At 36.5% G+C, this 18,172-nt stretch overlaps 3 protein-coding genes across 3 annotated transcripts in view; 1 reads left to right on the forward strand and 2 right to left on the reverse strand.

Moving 5' to 3' along the window:
- Window positions 1-11,925, forward strand: part of LOC140790436 (uncharacterized) — a 30,198-nt gene extending 18,273 nt beyond the window's left edge. The window contains exons 15-24 of the mRNA XM_073140533.1: window positions 1,644-1,724; window positions 1,805-1,875; window positions 5,736-5,832; window positions 5,918-5,977; window positions 6,216-6,270; window positions 6,358-6,758; window positions 6,832-8,832; window positions 8,935-9,507; window positions 9,600-9,658; window positions 11,436-11,925. Coding sequence (XP_072996634.1) covers window positions 1,644-1,724; window positions 1,805-1,875; window positions 5,736-5,832; window positions 5,918-5,977; window positions 6,216-6,270; window positions 6,358-6,758; window positions 6,832-8,832; window positions 8,935-9,507; window positions 9,600-9,658; window positions 11,436-11,631 — 3,594 coding nt within the window. The 3' untranslated portion in view covers window positions 11,632-11,925. The remainder of the gene's footprint in view (window positions 1-1,643; window positions 1,725-1,804; window positions 1,876-5,735; window positions 5,833-5,917; window positions 5,978-6,215; window positions 6,271-6,357; window positions 6,759-6,831; window positions 8,833-8,934; window positions 9,508-9,599; window positions 9,659-11,435) is intronic.
- A 579-nt stretch (window positions 11,926-12,504) lies between these two features.
- Window positions 12,505-14,976, reverse strand: LOC140790437 (DNA-directed RNA polymerases II, IV and V subunit 9A). Its single transcript, XM_073140534.1, has 4 exons — window positions 14,868-14,976; window positions 14,667-14,742; window positions 13,582-13,740; window positions 12,505-12,765 (listed from the first exon to the last, which is right to left on the reverse strand). Exons 1-4 carry the CDS (start codon window positions 14,894-14,896, stop codon window positions 12,685-12,687), a joined length of 345 nt encoding a protein of 114 aa, XP_072996635.1. The 5' UTR covers window positions 14,897-14,976; the 3' UTR covers window positions 12,505-12,684.
- Window positions 14,977-15,518: 542 nt separating this feature from the next.
- Window positions 15,519-17,806, reverse strand: LOC140791054 (outer envelope pore protein 16-2, chloroplastic-like). Its single transcript, XM_073141427.1, has 7 exons — window positions 17,574-17,806; window positions 16,881-16,932; window positions 16,729-16,803; window positions 16,614-16,645; window positions 16,494-16,527; window positions 16,250-16,317; window positions 15,519-15,977 (listed from the first exon to the last, which is right to left on the reverse strand). The coding sequence occupies exons 1-7, from the start codon at window positions 17,703-17,705 to the stop codon at window positions 15,834-15,836; spliced, it is 537 nt and encodes a 178-aa protein (XP_072997528.1). The 5' UTR covers window positions 17,706-17,806; the 3' UTR covers window positions 15,519-15,833.
- Window positions 17,807-18,172: the final 366 nt, after the last annotated feature.

The raw sequence follows: 18,172 nt of genomic DNA on the forward strand, positions 1-18,172 counted from the left end.
AATGTAAGATTGTGAACCAAAAATAAGAAATTGTATCTCTCAGTTATTGATCCAAGCCTGTTACAATGGAAACCATGAGAAAAAAACTCTTTTTAATAGTTAAAGGTTCTAAAGATACAGGAGAGAGGACTTAAGAACTACTATAGGGATGATATAAGATGCAGTGAAAGAGGGAAGCAGCAGTAGCATGAGTTTGCAGTGGATGTAACAACAGACTGAACAAAAGGAGATGAAGGAACAGTCCACCCGGATGTTGGACTGAGAAAGATGACCAACTCTGAGCAAGAAAGAGATGAACACATCCATCATAAGGAGAAAGATTTTTAGGGACAGAGTATGGAGAGAAGCTAGGAAAAAAGATGTGATTGTGGTTGTATTTCTCAGACTAATTATATTTTGATATTTCTATCCCATATTACTAATGTATGGGATCTTTCTAGGGTCTTTGGCTCTTTGGGGTCTTGCTTTAAATGGTATGGAGTAGATGTGTCTTGAGAGAGTTTTATGGATTAAAGGCTTTTAATTTAGACTCAATTGCCACAAGAAGGGTGCTGAGGAGTTTATTTGGAAACAAGTAGAAGTTTGAAGTGAAAAGGACTGTGACTCACTTAGGAAGTGACTAAGGGCCCAATCAAGGAAGCCATGGGAGTTGGTGGCTTGCATGTTTGTCATTCTTTTAATACTTCAGTCATTGTCAAGATATTGTTACCTAGTCTTAATAAATGAATAAACGAATGCATCAGTTGCTTCTTGTTCGTTTGTTGTGAAATTTAAGATGAGGCAGGTAACTGTCTAACTATGGTAAAATAGCTCTATTTTTTGTTCAATCATCTTTCAACTCACTATTGAAAGCATTAAACACTCAATATAGATAATTTCTAGGAAAATCTTTTAACATGGTTTGGATAATTGGATATGTTTGATTGAGATGATATGGTGCACTAATTAGGGATAATTATGTTGTTTAATTTGTGGCATCCTAACAGGTCCAAGAAGACTAATGGTTAAAACTTAAAAGTAATATTGCAAGAGATTTCCTCCTTTGATGCAATTTGATATTTGAGTTTATAGTTGTGAGAAGAAGACCAATGATTCAGTCTGATACCATGTTTCAACATCAAGCATGTATCTCTCTGCATTATTTGGTTATTGTAATAGTCTGGGAAGCTTATTTCCTTCGCAATTTTTCTTCAGGTCAATATAACCATCCGTTGAGGTCCTTGTTTAGTCTAATACACTAGAGCATTTCCATCACAAAGGATTCAATCCAGCCACAGATTGAAATACTTTTAAAACTTGTTATGTGTAATGATTAAATTTCTTTGTGGGACCTACTTATCCCAATATTGAGTGCATAAACACTGTACCATAGCTTGTCCATCTGTTGCTACCAATGATGTTAATTTTATTTAATGTATTGGTCTCTGGATGGACCATCGCATCCTATTTCCATGCTGCGCATATTTACTATGTTGATCAGTGAATTCAGCCATGTAGCTTATGTTAAGAGCTAATACTGTTTTTTACATTGGCATTCTTTTCTTTTGTCTATTTTGTGTTTGAATATGATATTAACCGGTATGCAGACCTTGTGTTGGGCTAATAATTTTCAACTTTTGATGGTTAATATCTGCTATTGACAGACATTCGTATTGGATGTGCATCCTTTCAACCCTCGGATAGCTATGAGTGCTGGGTATGATGGAAAGACAATCATTTGGGATGTGAGTATTTCAGGTCTTTTTCATTAATCTATAGTATATTTCTTCATTCAATCTTAATTTCTTCTAACTATTTTATCCAGATATGGGAAGGAAAACCAGTACGGATTTATGAAACTGGGCATTTTAAGCTGGTGGATGGGAAATTCTCTCCGTAAGTTTGCCTCATTATTTATACGGGCTATTTTTTTTCAAACTTTTGTAGTTTGATTTGCATGAGTTTTTCTTCACTTAGTTGATACCTCCACACATAGGTTGGTCCATTTTATGGTCACCTTGTATTTGGCTATTCATTTATTTTCCCTTGAAATTGTTAGATTGCTTGTTATTTTCAAGTAGTAAACCTTGCTTTAGGGTGGCATATAACTGGAGGAGATATTTCACGTGCTCATTGTTAATCAGTCCATTCCTCAAGGAAAGCAACATCGACCAACTGAAGTAATTTCACCAATAATGACCTTTTGGTGGTCCACTTTCACATTTGTGGGTGAATAAGCAATTTCTGTCCAGTGCTTGATGTTAATACTTAATCCTTTTTTTCTTAAGATCATATAGGGTGATCCTCTTTTCCTTTGCCAATAGATTAGAAAATTGACTTTTTTTTTTGGCTAAAAGCTCAAAACAGAAGTTTTTTTTTTTATAACTTTAGTACATTTACCTATTCGTCATTTTTACAATTATTAGTTGGGGAATATATCCTCTCTAAAAATTTGGTGCCTGGGTCCTTCAATCCAGAATCAATTGTTAGCACCTGTAAATTAAATGCCTGTTTTTATCAAACTTGATCTGTAATTGTTGGTATCATTGTAAAATAATTAGGTGATCTGCATAATATCTACTTATGCTTTATGTTATAAAATAGTTTTATTTTAGTCATACATTTTCTCTATATCTAGAGAAAAGTTATGGCAGTGATCTTAAAATCAATGAAGTACAAGATCCTTATTGTACTTACATCCAACATCTAAGGAGCCGAAGCCTACCTAGAGATATTACTTTGGTGATCTTAAAATATTTAGATCCTACCTATGAAAATTTGCCTTGCTCTTCTATGTTTTGTACTTCATCTGGCATGGGCTTAATTGCTCGTTCATCTTTTGCGGCGCTCTAGGGCATTTTGACATAATGGTCGCAAGCTTTATGTTTTCTCAAACTTGAAATTTCATTCTTTTCTTTTTTCTTCTATTTCTCCTCCCTTGTTTTATATGTGTGTGTGTGTGTGTGTGTGTGTGTGTGTGTGTCATTTTGCAAAAAGTCACATGCATTGAACAAAGTTGCCAAATTATTGAAGGCTCGACCCACATGGTCTACTGCTCCACTCTTCAATTGGCAATTGAAAATTTCCTTTCTTATTTACATGTAAAACTTTGGAAAGTCCTATCTTCTAGTGTTCATCCAAATTTGTAGTAAAATAGGAAGTATGTAGGAAAGGAACTATTAAGAAATATACTTGCATGATGCTTCATTAGTTAGTCTCCAATCCTTAGTTATCAGAATCGAATCGGACATTGATCTGCTCAGAGGTTGGGTCGATGGGTTATTGCCTTATTGGTTCAACCGATGGTTCATGCAGTCAGATCACTGGTTTATAAAAAAACATTAAAATAAGATATAGATAGTTCCAAAATTATTCTAAAATTTTAAAAAATAGCTATAAAAACAGTATAATTGTTTGTATAACGCTCAAAATATATATTATTTGTATAAATATCCTCTTGGTTACTTTTCAAGTTAAATCATTCAATAAAAAAGATAAAAATGCCCTAACTAAGAGAAATACTTGCAAACTAAAATAAGGATATTTTTATCTTTTTATATTAAATTGTTCAAATTTTAATGGCAGCTTACTTGGGTATTCCTACAAAAAAATTAAGGATTTTAAAGGGAATATATGCAAAAACTGTGTTTTAGTGATATACATGTAAATATGAATTTTAGAGGGGTATACCAGCAAATAAGGGATTTTTAAGGGTTTACGTGCAAAAACCTAATTTGAAAACACAAATATGTCATTAATTTTACGTGCAAAAACCTAATTCTTATCGTTTTATTATTTTTCTCTCTTTCACTATTACTCTTTCTCTCTCTCTCTCTCTTCACTATTTCTCTTTCTCTCTCTCTTTCACTATTTTTATCTTTTTCTTTCTTTGTCTCCCTACCATAGCTATTGCTTCTCCAATGTAGAAGCTCGGAAAAACTCCACCGACGCAGATTCAACTCCGATGACCTTGGCTGTGATTTTTTATTTTATTTCTCTCTCTTCTTTCTTTTCTTCACTATATTCTTTTTCTTCTCTCTCCCTCACTATGGCAAAATTCTTTTTTCTTTCAATTTCTTCCCCTTCTTTTTTCTATCAATTTATTCTCCTCACTCTCTCTCACCTTTGTTACAGCAGTTTTAAATAAATTAGTACTTTTTTTTAGTTTTTAGGCTTCATATGTGAGTTGTGAGTAATTATTATTTTCTCTTTTTTTATTTTTTTAAATTTAAGAAATTTTCCTACATTTTTAAATGATATTTTAATTTTTATTTAATTAAAAATAGACCAATCCAATTTGAGCGGCTGATGTGGTTAATACGTATTATTTTTCGGGAGGCCGATCTCAATTTTTCGAACCTTGGTGATCGGTTCACCGGTTCACTAGTCGGACCACCCAATTCGATCCGGTTCTAACAACTATGCTCCATCCGGCCAAATTCAGTTATTTCCTCTGATATTCTTGAGCATGAAGAACAAGCAAATTGATTTTTTTTCCTCCTATGTAGTTGATTTCTGCTTAATTTTTGTTAATTTTGGTCCATCTTTGCTGAAACAACAAAATGTGATGTTCCTGAACCCAAGATCATGTGATTATTAATGAATTTCTTTCCAAAACTTGATTGTAGTGATTACTTGTTTAATAATATGGGATAAGATAGAAAATTCATTCCTTTCAAGCATTTTCAGAGAATTTGGGGTTGATCCGGTGAAAATAACTTCACTGTGGTTTGTCCTCTTTTTGCCAGTTGTGAGCTCAGAATCAGCTTCCGTATCAAAGTCCCCTCACGATGTATTTTTCTATGTCATTGACAGCAGTTGGCAATTGGTGTCCATGATTGTGTTTTGGATGCCTTTTTGACATCTCTTGTACAGGAAATATTTACTGACAACTTTAGATACTCTCCTTCAAGGATTACCATGCAACAGCATGGGAGTGTAGGTCGGCAGTATGATAATAGAGATAACCTCAACCCTCTACCCTCCACCATTGCTCCTTCTGTGTTGATGTAATGGAGAGTAGCTTTCGTTCATCGTTGTCCCTGCCCATTGTCAACTACCTCCATGTGCTTGCTCTGGTGGCTCTCCACCAGTACAATTCATCCCTCGACAACATTTTAGCCATTGATCTGCTGCACTACCTCTCAATCCTAATCCTTCAAACTCTAAAAAGAGAGGCCTATCGCATTTTCACTTAATTCAAAGTGGTTCTTGACTTATCTTTCATGAACCTATCTTGATGCTCTAAAGAGAGAAGGGTTATGTCACGATCTGCACCCCATTCTGAGAATTAAGTTGCAATCATTTTAATTCTTAGCAAATTACGATTTGTCTCTCACGATCTGGCATGAAAGTAAGTCAAGATCCACATTGAATTAATGGACACAACTTATTTTTTAAGTGGATCGTGCAATATTTCATGACACGGTTGTCTTCTTCCTCAAACAAATATCCTACGGTGGAAATGGCATGGAGGGATAACCTTCGTAGGGTAGCAGGAGATCTTGAGGAGGCTTCTCACGGTTGTGAAAGTTCTCTAAGAGGCCTTAGAGCCCTCTGTGAGGCCTTAAGGGGAGTACTATTGGCACCCCTGTGTCATTTGTTGACCTTGTGTCAACATGGCATGTGCCGGTTGGCACAGGCTGTGCCTACTTAGCACACTGATCCATGCTCTTTTTTGACTATGTTATAAGTACATAACTATTAATTTTTGGTTGATTAGTTTTGTTTTACTTCTATTCTGGTGCTGTACATAGGGATGGAACATCAGTTGTTCTCTCAGATGAAGTTGGACAAATATTTATTATAGCGACTGGGCAAGGGGAGTCTCAAAAGGATGCAAAATATGATCAGGTTTGCAAGAGTTATAAGCTTATTTGATGCTTTAGTAATATCCAGCTTTGTGTTTCTTGATATCCATTGTCTCACATTATAACAGTTTTTCCTTGGAGACTATCGGCCACTAATACAAGATACTAATGGGAATGTTTTGGATCAGGTTTGCTTGAATTGCTATGCTTCTCTCTTATATGGCAGTTTTTGTTGTTTAATATAGGGCGTGCCCTTTTTCATAACTTAATGGTATAATCTTGAACTAATGGAAAAGTTTGAACCATATTGAGCGCAGACCCATGCTAAAGTTGAATGGTCACTATCCTTTGCTGGTCCCTTTTATGTTGTATTTGCCATGTCAATAACTACTATTTATGAAACTAAGCTTGCTGAATTTTATCCAGGAAACACAGCTAGCACCTTATCGGAGGAATGTACAGGACCTTTTGTGTGATTCAAGTATGTTACAAAACAAGTAAATTGTTTTTTTTTTCCTTGGACGATGTGGTCTAATATTTGTAACAAAGAATATTATTGGTATCTCAGGCATGATACCATACCCTGAACCTTATCAGAACATGTACCAACAACGTCGCCTAGGCACTCTTGGTATTGAGTGGCGCCCTCCTACTGTAAAATTTGCAGTTGGCCCTACTTACAATGTCAATACTGGTGATTTCCAAATGCTACCGATTATAGACCTGGATAGGATTGAGCCTTTGCCTGACGTTGTAGATGCCATCGACTGGGAACAAGAAATTGAAATCCAGACTGATGATACAGATTCAGAGTATAACGTCACTGATGAGTATTCAGTCGAAGAGGAACAAGAAAGTTTAAGTAGCAGTTCTTCTGGTGATTCTGAATGTAGTGCTGAAACTGATGAGGGTAATCTTAATAATAAGGAAGGCCTTCGAAGATCCAATCGGAGGAAGCACAAGTCAGAAGTAAGACATAATATGTAAAACTTGCTCTTTTTTCCTATTTTATTTCATTCTTATTTGACATTTCTTTTGGCAGATGGAGGTCACCACTTCTTCTGGGCGGCGAGTTAAGAGACGAAATTTAGATGAACGTGATGGGACAACTCTATCGAGGGCTCACAGAGTGCGGAGGTCACGAAATGGGCGCTTAGCTTCAAAGAAAAAATCTTCCAAGTCTAAGTCACTACGACCTCAGAGACGTGCTGCACGCAATGCTCTCAATTTGTTCTCTAAGATAAATGGAGTTTCAACAGATGAAGAGGAGGAAGATGAGTCAGAGAGCAGTTCTGCAGAGAGTGAATCAGCAGTTCCTGATTCAAACAATCAAAGCACTGAATCTGAAAGGGCAATGCAAAATGGCCAGTTGAAATATGGAAAGGAAAAAGAATCTTTTAGAGATGAATGGGGAGATGTTGCAAAATCTTCTCAACCTTTTGAAGCTCAGGGAAATGCTGGAAACAAAAGAAGATTGGTCCTTAAGTTACCACGCCGTGATTCAAAGACAATCATTCCTTTAGAAGGTCAGAAAGGTGAACGCTCCAATCAGGATAATGTAATGGCTTTATTGGCTCCATCTGATCATGATGCAGCTCAACCAACTGTAACAAATGAACACACACAATTTTCTGTTGATACAACTGATGTAATGAGAGGAAATGTGCAAGCGGGAAAATCTGATCATCCTAATGGGTCTTCGGTCTACTATAACAAAACAATCAAATGGGGTGAGGTCAAATTGAGGTCTTCTAAACGTATGAGATTCAGTGACTCTTCAGTAGCAGATGTATGCCCTGGAACTAGTGCATGCCCAGATGGTCCTGGCATAGTAGGTGGTGACAATGATGGATACCATAAGTCCAATGTCGAGTCTGGAACATCCTCTGATCCTAGAAATCAAGGCCGTGAAAGTCACCTAGGCAGAAATGAAAATGATGAAGATTATGTTTCACAAGAACTGGACAATACAAGAAGTAAGGAGGTCTATCCTGATTGTTATGGTAGCGATGGGCAGTCCTCGCACCATATTGACCAACAATACCACATTGCACTTCCAATTAATGGCAATATGGCTGATTCTGCAATGGACATGGATGAGGTATTCCAGTATATTTCCGGGACCAGGGGCAATGATGTACCTACCACTGATAAGGCGATAAGTGGAAATAATGGTCTTATGAGCAACAGTGGTGCTGATAACAGCCAACAATTTGAGACTAGTCCGCAGCCCGTTTACCGAAAGCTGAGGATTAAATCAAGAGGATTGCTAAATGAAGCCCATGGTTCTTCTTCAAAGTTTGCGTCTGCTGCAGGAGATTGGGAGAACTCTGGGTTGGAGCTTGTATCAAACAATTCAACAGTGGGTGAACGAAATAAAGTTCAATCAATTTGTGAAGAGGATGAGGGTACCAGTCAACAGACACCAGATCATGATGATTGGAATAATAGGTCAGAAAGCTTGGAGGCATGTACTAATAGAAATGTTGTTTCTCATGGTTCACAGAAGTCACACTTGGATTCTGATAGTAAGATGTACAATGCTGTTTACAAAAGGTCAAAATCATCCAGGGGTAGGAAGAATTCAGAGTTTGAGATATATGATATGGAAGAAAGTGCAGCAATTTCCAACAATCATATTGGAGATGGACAAGAAGAGTTCAGTGCAGCTATACTTGATAATGTCCGTGGAACAAGATTTAGGGGCATGAGGGCATCCACAGATGACATAACTGCTAGGGAGAGTAGTTCCAGGGTGAAACATACTTGTAGTTCTCTGGAGGCATCCACTAGTGGAAGAAGATCCTTTATAGATGGGCATGATCAACTTTTATGTGATGAATGGAAGTCAACCTCTAAAATGACTGTTGGTCTAAGATCTGCTAGAAATAGAAGGGAAAGTTATAGTTTTAGGGATCCAAGATCTTTGGACAAAAGAAAACAGCAAACAGCACGAAAGCTTTCATGGTTGATGTTGCTAGAGCATGAAGAGGGTTACCGATATATTCCCCAACAAGGTGATGAGGTTGCATACCTGAGACAGGTACTCTTTCTTTGTGATGTTTTTGCCATACAGGCCTTTCAAGTATGCTAGATGGGAACTTCTATTGTTATCATATTTATCTATACTTCTATTCTATTACAGGGCCATGAAGAATATATTAAAGGTTCGCCACGTATGCATGAAGCAGGTCCTTGGAAATTGATCAAAGACCTCAAAGCTGTAGAATTTTGCAAAGTTCGAACTCTTGATTACTCTACATTTTCAGGATCTGGTGAAAGCTGCTGTAAACTCACTCTTGAGTTTATAGATCCTTCTTCAAACGGATTTGGTAAAGCATTTAGAATTACTTTGCCCGAGCTTGTTGCCTTTCCAGATTTTCTTGTGGAAAGGATGCGATATGATGTTTCGATTGGGAGAAACTGGACCCACAGGGATAAATGCCAGGTTTGGTGGAGAAATGAGGATGGTGATGGTGGAAGTTGGTGGGAGGGTCGGATATTGGCAGTAAAGCCTAAATCACCTGAGTTTCCTGATAGCCCGTGGGAGAAGTTTATTATACAATACAAGAATGATGGTTCTGGACAGCACATGCATAGCCCATGGGAACTTCATGATGCTGATGGCCAGTGGGTGCACCCCCATATTGATGTCAGAAGTAGGGATAAGTTGTTATCATATATTGCCAAATTAGAGCAAAACTCTATAAAAAATCAGGTAAATTTTATTCGTTGTTTTCTATTTTCTCTATTGTAATTTATTTCCTTGACATGGAGGTTTCATTGTATTGTTCTTTGATGATGTTTCAGGACAATTATGGTGTGCAAAAACTAAATCAGGTTGCACAGAAATGTGATTTTCTAAACAGGTAATGTACTAATGTGTTATATGCATAGATATTTATATGTATCTGTGTGGAGTTTTTGACCGTGCTAGACCTGTTTTCAATTATATTTACTGAAATAGCTTACACTCCAAACTTAATACCAAAAGGGGTCTGTTTTACCGTAACCCTAAACAAAACGCTAAACCGTTAAACATTTTACTCAGCCAAAAGTAAAATGCTAATCAGGTCAGCATTTTTTTAAGTAAAACGCTTATATGATCAGTATTTTTATTGAAAGAAAAAATGCTGAACAATTCAGCGATTTATTAGAAAAAGAGGATACACATAAAACGCTGAAAAGTTGTGAAGATATAAGTAAAAATATATAGAAAAAATTGTAATGTCATAATTTTGTGTTCGGTTATCCATTTTAATAATAAAATATATTGTTGTAAAGATTTAAAAACATTCTATAAGTTGGAGTAACATAGTTATTCCTTGCAGCCAACTGTGCTCAGAATCGCAAAAAAATGATCGCGGCTCATTCAAATTTTACTCTGAATTTTTTTTAAAGTTTTTTTTATAAAAACTATTTAATGTTTTCTAAACATAAAACACTGAATAATTGGCCATTCTATAAAATAAACTTTTCGACATTTTCATCTAGAGGTAAAATGTTGAACTTATAAACGTTTTATCTAGCGTTATTGTGTCACAGACCTATTTTATTATTTAGTTTGAGGTGTGGTATATTTAGGTATATAAAAGGGCTAATCTGATCGAAAACTCTATTCGTGTGCAGGTCTAGGTTTGTGGGGTATATATTTGTACTTTTTATGCACTAGTCTTTTATGAGCTGCTAACTTATGGGACTAAAAGTAATGGATAATAGAAATTTTAGGTTGATTAGGAAAATAGATCGTACAACATGACCTTCATATGTGACAAAACTTAGTCTAATTGCAGCTATAAATTCTGTCATTCTTCTTCCATTTAACTTGATAATTGTCATGATCTATTTGCAAACTTTGGTTTTTGAGGTTACATATTCATTCTAGATGTAGTTGAGCAATAGTTGAGGTACAGGGGAAGGTTGGATGTTCTTTGTCACAAAAATGTCAAGCATTATCACTCTCTATGTCTTGGACAGTTAGACAGTTAGCCCTGTCGAGAATCGATATCTAAATAGGATTCAAGAGTATGAGCAGTAGCAAGTTAGATGAACCTGTTTGTCAAGCTTTTTCCAATGTTTGGATTGCATAATGTCTGTTTGTAAATTTGTTGACTTATTCTAGGGTCTATTTTATGCAAGTTCGTGATGTGCAATTTACTCCCTAATTGTAATTAATTTTTTTCGCCAAGTACTTCAGAGAATGTATGAGAATTAAGGATTATATATATACACATTTATATGTGACTTTATAGAGGCATTATTATCTTGCCGCTGCCCAATTGTTGGTAGAAGCACCTAGAGTATTTCCCATAATCAGTGTCACTCATGCAATGGAGGTAAAATAGAAAGTGGGGAGAATTGTGGTGCCTTGTTAATTTGCAATTCATCATGCACGTCAAATGAGATAAGGGATTGATTGAGAGTTAAGTATTTGAGCCATCATATATTTGTAACTTCCATGTTGAGATAGTGACATTTGGAATTTTGATTGGAAATAAGTGTTGGGTTAAGGTGTGTATGGCGGTCATTTTCTTAATTATTGCATGGTGTTAGTGTGCCCATCTGTTAGTTTTGAGAAAATATCATTTTGGTACATAGCTATATCCCTTCTGTTAAAATCTTTTCGATCATGTGTTGTTCCCACAGGTTTCCTGTTCAGTTTTCTCTTGAAGTAATCAAAAGGAGACTGGAAAACAATTATTATCGAACTTTGGATGCAGTCAAGCATGATGCCTCGGTGATGCTTTCAAATGCAGAGTCTTACTTTGGCAAAAGTGCTGAGATGACGACGAAGATGCGTAGGCTATCTGAATGGGTCACGCGGACATTTTCATTATTGTAGGGAATGGAACAATTTTGTAGAAGAATTAAGTTTTCTAATTTGTTTCCACTCTGCAGTTCAGCCGTAGAGAAATCTTTTGTAACTTGCAGTTTCTCAACCGCCAGCCAATATATTGGTCCATTTTTTTGGGGAGGGAAATTGGATTTCCTTCAGGGAATTAGTTTGAAGGCTTTGTTAGGGGGAGCATGTTCAAAGAGAAAGCTGGTAGAGGGAAATGACTCCACCAGTATTTGTTATGTATAGACCTTTTCCTATTTTATAATAAAATTAAAAGGAAAGAAAGCTTGTCACGCAGATTCTTTATTGCACTTTGTCGGCTAATATGGATATTCTCATGACAACATTTTCCTCGTTGTGAAGTATTACTTTCTAGACTTGTAAAAATGTTGTTCCACTGCCCTGAGTTACTTGAAATAACATGTTTAATCTTGGCATTGAAGATGAAGTTGTTTTACAGTCATTTTATCTATCTTAGCCCTCGGAGGTCAGTGGCATTGCCGGTGGCTGTCAACATCGGTGGCTACGGTTACGGCGAGTACCCATTGGGCCAAAATCAGAACCGTTGGATTGGCAGGGAGATGGCCTATTGCTGATGCATGGACCCATATGATCTCGGACCCACTTGTGTGTTACTTGGGCTTTTCTACTGGGAAGACTGCATGAAAGATGTCGATGACGAGGCTGTAACCCAGAACAAGATATGAGTCATTCTCATGAGCAATAATTTTATGATTTATAGTGATTTTTACTGTCCTTGAATTTATTTTTCGTTCATTTCTCTTTTGAGCATTTTGCAATTAGGTTCCACCGTTGCAGTATCCAAAATGGAGATAAGATGAGTGATCAAACAAAGGAGAACAGGAAGTGCTGGTATAATAAAAGGAGACACAATTGAGAAGCATTAATAAATGAACTGTTCCCCAAAAGATAACTTCATTTGAATCCCCCTTACCGTCAGCCGGAAAGTTACATCTCTTACCAAGCACTTGGATTAAACTATGAGAGTTAATAATAGTTCCATGGATCTCCCACTACTAAGCTACTAAATTTCCATCAATCTCTCCACCTGTGTCCACAACTTGGGTTGCAGCATACGAAGAAAAGAGTCATACCTTCCTCACCTCTGGCGGTCGCCTGCAAAGTTTTGACAAAGAATACACACATAAACACATCTCAAGATTTAAAAAGAAAATTTTAATATAAAGCATGAGGAGGTGAGAGTGGTGGAAATATTGGTTTCATATTTCTTCCTAAAATTTCCTGTACCGGGTTCAGCGTGCCAGATATGAACCATAACCAACTGAAATATACTCAGATGGTGGATCTTTATTCAGATAGAATGGCATCTACTAGATAGGGCATCCTTGACTGTTAATTTCTCAGTCATGGTAATGTTGTTCTCTAGGTAGATAGAAGATATGGTGCAGTAAGTTAATCATAGAAGGTTCTTTCTGCAAATTCTACCGGAATATAGATTTCAAATGATAAAACTGAATAGTCTTGCAAAGATGTCTGCTACTCATATCTACTAACTTTAACCAGCTATAGAGATGCTAGAAAGGTTCACATGCAATTGTGCTGAAGTTGGTAATTTAAACTTTAGTCTGTTCTCTCACTTTATGAAGTTACAGATTCCATAATTACTTTGGAATAAAATATATTAAGGACTTCCAGACGACATAGAGAAGCTATTCATTCAAGGAATATTAGAATATCTCTAAGGATGACTTTCTTAAAACAGTTGTATTAAACTCCGAGAATCATTCATTAACAAAAATTAGAATCTAGCATCATGAAGTTAGCCTAATTTTATACGATACCTTTGTTCTTTTCTAATCGGATAACATGCCAAAACAGGATCGCAATCTATTGAATGTTGCATGAATCAACCAATCATTTCAATATCGTGATCCTTCTTCATAGTGTGTGAGATCGTAGAAGAGGTCAAACCTGGAAAAACACAGCCTCTGGGTGGCCACATACAGCACAGCGTACATCCTTCGTACGAGGAAGAGTCGGATCACCAGCTACATCTTGTAGGACTTGTGTGCGTTCACCAATTGCGTGATGTATCTCGTTTCTATAGACACAACTGTTGTCAGCAACTTCCTGAGAGCAAGGACCATAATCAGATGCAGAGATGACAAAATGATTCAACCTTATGCCTTATGAAAATAAACCTGAGGAGGCAGGAAGAAGTTATTTCTTATCTGGGCATGAATTATAGAGAGTTTGTCACAGAATCCTTTTTATTTCTTATCAAAATTAACTACATAAGTTTCTCCTTTAAACAGGTTCAGAAGTATACAGGATGAGACTCACAGGAATTGGTTTCATGAAGCAAAAGTTCCTTAAGTTGTGTAAGGACAACCAGAATACATGAATTTATCTTTCAAACAGATAATCGAAAGGGAATAAAATAGCTAGACTGAGATCATAAAATTGTGCAATCTAGCCTCTAGATAACAAAGATGCTCACTATCTCTGTGTACTCCAATATATTATCGGTAAGTGAACCCAAAAGGATTGATATAGTCAAAAAATTAATCGATGTTTTCCTTACTCCTAAAGGAAGATTTGAGTTCAATTTCTATTTCAGCTTTGAATCAGAAAAAAATTCTCTGGCAACAAAGACATTCTGGTAACCAAGTCGCAAAAAATATATTATGGAAGTAAACTCATCCAGTCCATAAATACAGAACCTGCCAAGGTTGCTAACAACAACATGCTTAACAAGGTACAACTTCACAGCCATTATGTGCTTGTATTAAAGTTGACCAAGCTCGATCCACATAGCTCAGAATGCCCAAAATTTATACTTGCATTCCAGCAACAAAAAGCTAGAACACTAGCTAAGCAACCAAAGTAATCATCTATTGTGTCCACATTTCCAAACAAACCTTATTCTTTTGCCCCAATGGAATCTAAAGAATATTTGGGCCTTGACCACTTGTATAGCTCCACACTTACAACCTCAAAATTTAGAACATAAGAACATATTAGACTAAATCAGAAGATTTAGGATGTGGAAAGACCTGGTGGTCGCAATTACGGCAGGCATAGAGGAGAATCTTTTGTTCCCTGTCCTCCTTTGGATACAGTATGTTGTTGCTGAACCAAAGAAATAAGGAATATAAATATATAGAAAACTATAAGGCATCACAAAAAGATGGAATGATCTATAAACAGACAGGAAAAATGGAAAGGTGGTTAAATTATACTTAGTGGGTGCTCACCATTCTCGGCAAAATTTCATGGTACTCATGGCTGCTGCTGCTGCTGCTGCTTTAGGCTTCTACTGTGGGTTTGCTCTTTTTAACTTTGGGGAAAGATTTTGTGGTAGGTAATCCACAGGTGCTTTCATTCGTTGAACATGGCACGGATTGTCCGCAGGCTCGTCTGCAAGCATTTGTGGTTCAATCCAATCAAAGGTTGCCATGTGAGGCGGGTGTAATAATGCACACGATTCCCTTTGGACATCATCTCTTCTCTGTCTTTTGCTCATTGGAGCTCAGTGAATCGTGTGAAACTATAAAATAATATCACTAGACCCATGCATCTTGAGGGCATGAGATTCCAACCCTAAATAATTATATATGACTTAAAACTTAGACTAAATATATTATTTTATTAACTAAAATTCGATAAAATTTAAATATCTCTATATTTAAAAATAATTCACCCTTTATATTTAACCTTGGGCTATGGAATGATAAGGAAAAAGTACAAAATAATTTTAAAAGAAAAATTAGAGGATATACTCCAAAGACCTCTGTTATATGTTCTTCGAGGAAAAATGATGTTACCGATTTTTATACTATCTAAGGTCTGTCTGAACTCTGATGGGATTAAAAGAGTTTTGCAACAAAAGATATAAACATCTCAAGTGGAATCCTGAAAAGAATCTGAAATTATTCCAGGATTGTTCCTCAAATTCAACTACATTATTTGATGACTCGATGATCTTAATTGAAATGCCTCAAAATTTGAGCCACAACAAAGCAACAACAGTGTGACTCAATAAAAAGTGAGAAAGTCCGTTCAACTGATGATAACAACAACTGAATTGACTCCGAACAGCCGAACTTATGAGCAAAACAGAACAGAGGAACTGGAATAGAAAAAGAGTTGTGTCTCCATACACAATCTCAGTTATGAAATCAAAAACCATCTCAGCTTCAAGCTAAACCTACATCTTGGCCTCAAAATATGCCGGAAAGAAGGTTCGCAGCCGTGGACAGCGCAGCTCCGGTCATCGCGCACTGCACAATCTGCTCGTGAGACGCTGCGTCCGAAGTCAGAGCCAAGGCGGCCCCTGTGACGGCTCCGGCAACTGCACTGTTCTTCTGCAAAGAGCGACCGACAATGTTAACTCACCGACTACTCAAAAAAATTATAATTATAATTAATTCAAAAAGTGAACTTTGACTTATAAATAAATAGAAGTTTTGTATTTTAGATAAAATATGAGTCTAGCAGAATTGGAACACAACCTCTGCTCGAGCAATTTAGGTTATTAAACTAGCAACTAAGTCTTCTCAATAAATCTCAAGAATAGATCAATATAAAAGAGAACTAAAGTTTAACTCCAATAATTAAAGGGGGAACTGTAACTAACCCAGTCATGAGTTCCACGAACCTCCCTGAGACCATAAGTCAAGCCTGAGTACATACCAGCTGCCATACCTTCACACAGATAGTAGAAGAAACCATATGCTATAAGATTCAAACAGGCATTAAAGTTACTTTATTGATGTATGCTGGCATATACAATGTATATATTTTACATTGATGATTACTGTCAGTCAGTACATCTTTGCAACAAATAAATGACTTTAAACTTTAAACTTAAAACTCCTTACCCCACTGGAAGGCCTCTTTGCCAGTATTCTTCACCTGAAAACATAACAGAAATATATCAAAGAAGAAGAAGAAGAATAAAATCAAGGTATATTGCTGCAAATAACAAGAAAGAATCTCACCATGGCTTCCAGTGACTTCTCAGAATTCTCCCCTGCAAAACAATGCGACATCGATGTCTGTCAATGCATCCGGGATCAGTTCAATAAGATCAACATATCAACTCAAAATTCCTACCTCTCAGACTAGAGAATCTATGCTTCTTGTTATTAGCTGCTATGTCTGGCACTCCACTCGTATCCATACCTGCACCTATAGAAGTGGTGGGGAAAAAAAGAATTAGGACTAACAAGTGAGCGGATTTGTCATTAACTGAGCAAGATAGTTACCTTCCACTGCCGTGAAGTACGCCTCTTTTGAGACTGCCTGGATTGCTCCAATCTGAATCAAATAGCCATGGATAAAACTTAGCAATTCGACACAGAGACAGATAATTGCCAAATGACTATTTTCTTCAAGCTTTCAAATATCATTCCGTTTATTAACGTAACTAATCACGATTACAACCAAACGTAGATTCAGAAAGCAAAATGGTGTACACAAAATAACATCATGTTGCGCTTGTATAAATAGTTTAAAATGATTCAAAAGCTATCCCAAGTTAACCCAATATCATAGTGCAAAGATAAAATCTTTTTTCTTTAAAATAAAAATCGTTGATAAATATTGTATACTTCACATTTCGAGGGGGAAAAAGGTGTTTTAGTCATCTTTATAGTTTAAAGATAATCTATTAGAAATATTCTATGCATATTCTGTTAAATATTAATAACAATGGCAATCCACAGAGAGTCCAAAGATTTCATTTAACAATGAATATTCTTTCGACAAATAAGATATTTTAAAGAATGCAATGTCAAAAAATGATATTTTGGAAGTTTTCAAAAATAGTTATGATGTAAAACTCTCTATAAATATATCTATTTAGAATACAAACTCTATATCTAAGTCCTCAGATAAATATGTTCCAAAAGAGCAAATAATAAGAATAATAAGAGAGGAGTTTGAAAATACGAGAATACCCCAGCAGCCTTGACGAAGCTCTCAGCCATCCGGTTGAGAAGGGGATGGCCCAAGTCGAAGAACCAACCTTTCTCCATGCTTCGGATCTCGTCCAGAAACGTACGCGTCTCCGTGCCACTGTTGCTGCTCATGATCTTTTCTTCTTCTTCTATAGCAGGAGGAAACTATTAAATGGTGAATGGCCACAACGTCCCCTAGGTTGGGGTTAAAAGGTAGAAGAGAAAGGAGAAGTAGAAGAGTTCTCGAGGAAGAGTTCCTTAGGAACAGCTCCTCGGATAACGTGAGGTGGCCACGTGTGAGGAGGATGACACGTGGTACAAGAGGAGTTAGTCGTGGCATTATTAGAGGGAGTGCCTTTAACTGGGTATTTGTCTCATCGTTGTAGGAGCCGCAGATAAAAACTCTCTCGTAATAGATTGTAGTGTCTATCTCGATATTACACTCTGCTTCTATATTAATTCTTCTACTGCTAAAGATTAGAGTTAACACCCTCCCACTTGAAATAAATATCTTTTACCACTTAATGACATAGATAATGAATATTAAAATATTATTTTATTTCCAACTTCCCTGTCTTGCTCTCTCAGCTTTCATCTTA

Source organism: Typha latifolia, chromosome 6 (genome assembly GCF_019914945.1).
Source record: "Typha latifolia isolate L0001 chromosome 6, TyphaL0001v2, whole genome shotgun sequence".
Classification (NCBI taxonomy): domain Eukaryota; kingdom Viridiplantae; phylum Streptophyta; class Magnoliopsida; order Poales; family Typhaceae; genus Typha; species Typha latifolia.